The 4,582-nt window shown below is 41.4% G+C and overlaps 1 protein-coding gene across 1 annotated transcript; it reads right to left on the reverse strand. All coding sequences in view use genetic code 11, as the record gives it.

Moving 5' to 3' along the window:
• Positions 1 to 1,406: 1,406 nt before the first annotated feature.
• EGR_04332 (hypothetical protein) lies at positions 1,407 to 4,095 on the reverse strand (the record flags this gene model as incomplete). The annotated part of the gene is made up of 2 exons (XM_024493581.1): positions 1,407 to 1,676; positions 4,009 to 4,095. 2 exons carry the CDS (start codon positions 4,093 to 4,095, stop codon positions 1,407 to 1,409), a joined length of 357 nt encoding a protein of 118 aa, XP_024352089.1.
• Between the last annotated feature and the right edge of the window lie 487 nt (positions 4,096 to 4,582).

Consider the following 4,582-nt stretch of genomic DNA (forward strand, 5'->3'; position numbering starts at 1 on the left):
GATCTTGGAAAGCCCACGCATCTTGAGAGTAAGTAGTTGTTGCACAGCGGATGAAGTCGTAGAAACACAGTAAATGGCATGATATGGGTATTAATAGGATAGATATTTTCGTATATTTTAATTAAATCGCCTAATTTCAAAGCAGATTATTGTATTGGAATTCGGTATTTGCCAGGATACTTCACGTTGTCCTTTTCTCCATCTCTTTAGACGGTCACAAATTCACTAAAGCATCGTGTATGAGAAACTCGAATACGAGTCCAAATTTTCAGCTACATCTGGCTCTCTAACAGTCATATTTACTGATTCAAGCAGAGCACTTTCCAATGCAACTTCACTTCCTGCTTCAATTCTAGCAGATGCTTATTGTAAAATCATCCCTCGAAGGAGTTTCACAAGTCTGATTAAGCATGGGAATTGGATACTTTCAAAAGTGATGTTGGTAATGACTTGATCCCTATTCTCATCCCAACACCTTCTTCGTCCAATAATTAGCTCTTGATTCCGACGTTCCATTCAGGCCAAATATCGACTTTATTCGTTTTTAAAAATGGCAAAATGTGTATACCTGTCAGCCCATGTTGTTGCCATCGGAAGTGCGTCAAAAGGAAGTGCATTTATTTTAGTTGTGTTTGGCGTGGTTGCGTAGGACAGTTTCCCATGGCTAATAAACATGTAGAGCAGGGCATGCTGCCGTGCATGGCTTACCTGCGAGAGAACTACAAAGTCTACCACAAGGATAACACAAAATGCCCAAACTCTGATAACTAGGGCCTTCCAAATGAGGTTAGGTAGGCCCTGCAGAGATATGGAAAGAATTCGATGTCTACAAATCAAAGTGATAGCGGTCAGGATGGCAGAAAGGTTGTCTATGAAATAGTGAGTGGTCCCAAAATCGCAGCCACTGATGTGCCTGTAAAGTGTTAAGTGGTCAGCGGCATGTGGAGACCCTTTCAATTTAAGGGATGGCTTTGACCTAACGAAGTTGAGGTTTGATTGTCTACACATGACGTGGCAGCCCAAATTTATAAGTTGAATCAAAACGATGGCGGTGTCGATGCTCATGACGAGTTCACCGTCTAATCTCTAAGCAGAGCTGCTCTTGAGGGCTGTGATGACCGAACTGCTTATGGCACGTCCATACGAATTTCCGAAAACAGAGACATGAAAATTGGAACAGGATCATCATTCCTCTGATCACTTGTTGCAACGCGTTCTTATAATTTACTGATATATCAACAAATGCTATCGTAAAATTTTATCCGTGCTTTCCAATAAGGAGAAACATTTGAGCTGCTAAGCTAGTCTTCTGCAAGAAGAAGCAACTGATCGACACTGCGCTGATTGCGTCTGCACTGAACCTAACGACAGGTGTTGCTTTTCTGTTAAAAATTACAAAGCAACGTCTAAATTGCAATAGGCTTGAGGAGTCTACTGAGAGTTAGAGAAGTAGGATTCGTGAGCTGGCCATGTTCGTATCCGTGGAAGTGGGCACCGTGGACTAATTTCATACAGGGTTCACAATGTGAAGAGAAGTGTGCCTGGTCATCATGGGTGATGCCATAATGCGGGAAGCCGTGGGGTTGGTCGTGCTCATGATAGACGACTGAGGTTGAATCACCCGACACCGACGCTGGTGAAGAAGCCTCCCGATTGCATGATGGTAGAGGAGGCAGCTAGAATTGCCGAAGCATCCAAAATGCTCTCCTCTACTCCTTCAGCCCTTAACACGAAATATGTAACACTAGTGATAATTGTATGCATCAATTTCCGAATAAAAGATTATGCACTTGATTCTGCTGTGCTTTCATATTACCAAGCAGCAGTCAAGTGGTACAAGGGCAAAGTGCTGATAAAGTATGAAATCTATGTACTAAATTGCAATAAATGCATCACTTTGGAAATCCGCAATTGCATTATTTGAATGGTGTAGATATGGCATTTGCTAATAGCACTTGCAGGCGAATATGGCGTCTACATGGATAGCACTTAGATCTAATAATATTTGCGTGTGTTTATGTCTTTCCAACTTTAGTCGTTTCTGCGTATTTAATCCACTTGTTCCTTAGCCGCACTTTATGTTGATGTAATTGTGATTAGATTTACTAATAGTAGATGACCCCTTAATATAGGATTGATTAGAGTCACTGGTAAAACTGATGTATATGCTTATCCAATTCCTGAGTCTAATACCTTCATGCATTGCTTGTTGTGGTAGATACACTTTTCGGTGTATTGTCCTACCAATGGTATTTGGCGCATGGCCCCTTAGCTAGTAGTGATTACCCTCAATGATATTACAAGTGGGGACACACCTCCATTCCAGCATGATAAAGCATTTACAACGGAATTGGCTAAAATCAAAGAATTGAGCACATTTACACAATTTGCTTGATTAGTTTGCATGCACAAGCAGGACTATGGGCAATGGTTGTGGCAATGCGGGCACACCCAGGGATTGGGTGCATGCGTTTGCCTTGTGTGCTGAGTTGTGTCGCAATATATACTATGCTCAATAGCTCTAATATTCGGCAGCTCAACCGCCGTCGTGATAAATCAGTGATTTCTTTCAGATTTTGCAAGTATACTAAACTCGTTGATTTTGGCCAATTCTATTGTAAATGCTTTATCGTACCGGAATGTTTTGCAATGCAATCGCTCAATTTTGTGCCATGTATTTTGGGTTGTATAAAAATAGCTCTTTACTGTGAGTGATTTAAGCGTGGCTTTGATAGTATTGGTTCCCTCCCATTTTGTGCTCTTTTGTCACTCTTATTCCACGGGTTCGCTGGTTTGGCGAAGTTAATTGCTAGTCTATGCTTGGCGATGTGTGCACTGGCGGTGTCAGTTGACATTGGTAGGATACATTACATGAAGGCGTATCTATTTGAGCAATCAACCTTATGACATTTGGACTAAAGCAGCCAACGTTTTGCATCAATTTCTTCAACTTACCTTATCCTTGACTCGATGCGCCCAACATTTGAGGCTTCCAATGCTAATGTGTGATAAATACGACGTCAGGAGTTTTGACGATGCGCCAAAACATTACTGCCATGCAGGTAGACTTGTCGGAAAATAGGCCCATGTATTGTGTTTCGCTACTGCAATGCACGAACCACACAACACTGATGGAGGTGCGCTAAGTCCCTTTCGGCATTGATGTCATCTTAAGTTTGGATTGATTACGCCAAAGCTATAAAAAGTGCAAATGCAGAAGCACTCAGCAAATTAGCGAAACCGATTATACATGCATGAGTACAGATTATAAGTAGATCGCAACAGTGATATTCGAGCAATGCAATTTGTTCAACAGTAGCGACTATCTACGGAATCGCAAATCTGCCCGATAGGCACGTAGACCATGGTGAACCGAATGTAAGTGGTTACTACTGCGTTACTATTTCATTATTTTACTTGTTTTCCATTGATATTTTAATCGGCATAGCATTATATATTCAAAGCATTACGTTTTAGCATTTATGCCATTGGAAATATCACCCATGTGTCAATTTAGACGTTTTGAATGGGGCAATGATTCGCCTGGAATGTTTAGTTAGGGTGCATTTGTGATGGAAGCTTGGTCTCTGTGTAGGAATAACATGGCTCATTGAAACCGTCATAGCAAAGGAAATCGGTTTTGCTCCCCACAAATTTGCTTGATCGGTTTACATGCACAATCAGGATTGGGAGGTTCGGACGTTGCACTATGTACACGTATAAGAATTGGGAGCATACGTTTGCTTAATTTCCAGCATTGACGCCACAAGGCAAGATAAATGTAAGTGCTTCCTAGGGCAAATAGTAGTTTGTTAAACAAATCCATGCCAGCAAATGCGATTTCATCTCAAGTCAAATGATGCAGTTGATGTAACAAAAGCAACAGTGAGGTATGTAGAATGAAAATGCGGTGTAGACGTATTGTGCACACCCATGGGCCTGTTTGATGTGTTCAGCAATTTATAGGCTGTGCTGAAATTTTGTGGTAAATGAAGACACGGTGAATACCAACAATACGGAGAGCCACATTGCGCCACCACCACTGTCGACTAGGCCTGGGGCTTCTCTCATTGCGTAACCACCACAGACGGCCATGAACACGGCTTCGCACACTGAACACATCAAACAGGCCCATGGGTGTGCACAATACGTCTATACCGCATTTTTATTCTACATACCTCACTGTTGCTTTTGTTACATCAACTGCATCATTTGACTTGAGATGAAATCGTATTTGCTTGCATGGATTTGTTCAACAAGTGTAAATGCAAATTCACAGTTGAGGCGTTGTCTGGACCGTACGGTAAATATTTTGAAGCCACTCCTCCGATTTGATGCAGTGTGCATATTGTGCGGAGCAAAGTGTGCTCCCGCATTGTCTTGATGCGATGAGCTATAGAAATCGAAGAGGTCAACCCTTTAATACATTATGCAAAGGCAAAGTCGATTAAAGTAAATGCTATATTATTGTTATTTCATATTAAATAATGGTACTCTTCGAATAGGCAGCCTACTATTTTTCTAATGTAAATTTCAGTTAATGGTTAGTAATCTGTCCATAGACAAACTACTATTTGCCTCA

This window comes from Echinococcus granulosus (genome assembly GCF_000524195.1).
Source record: "Echinococcus granulosus chromosome Unknown EG_S00026, whole genome shotgun sequence".
NCBI classification, from domain to species: domain Eukaryota; kingdom Metazoa; phylum Platyhelminthes; class Cestoda; order Cyclophyllidea; family Taeniidae; genus Echinococcus; species Echinococcus granulosus.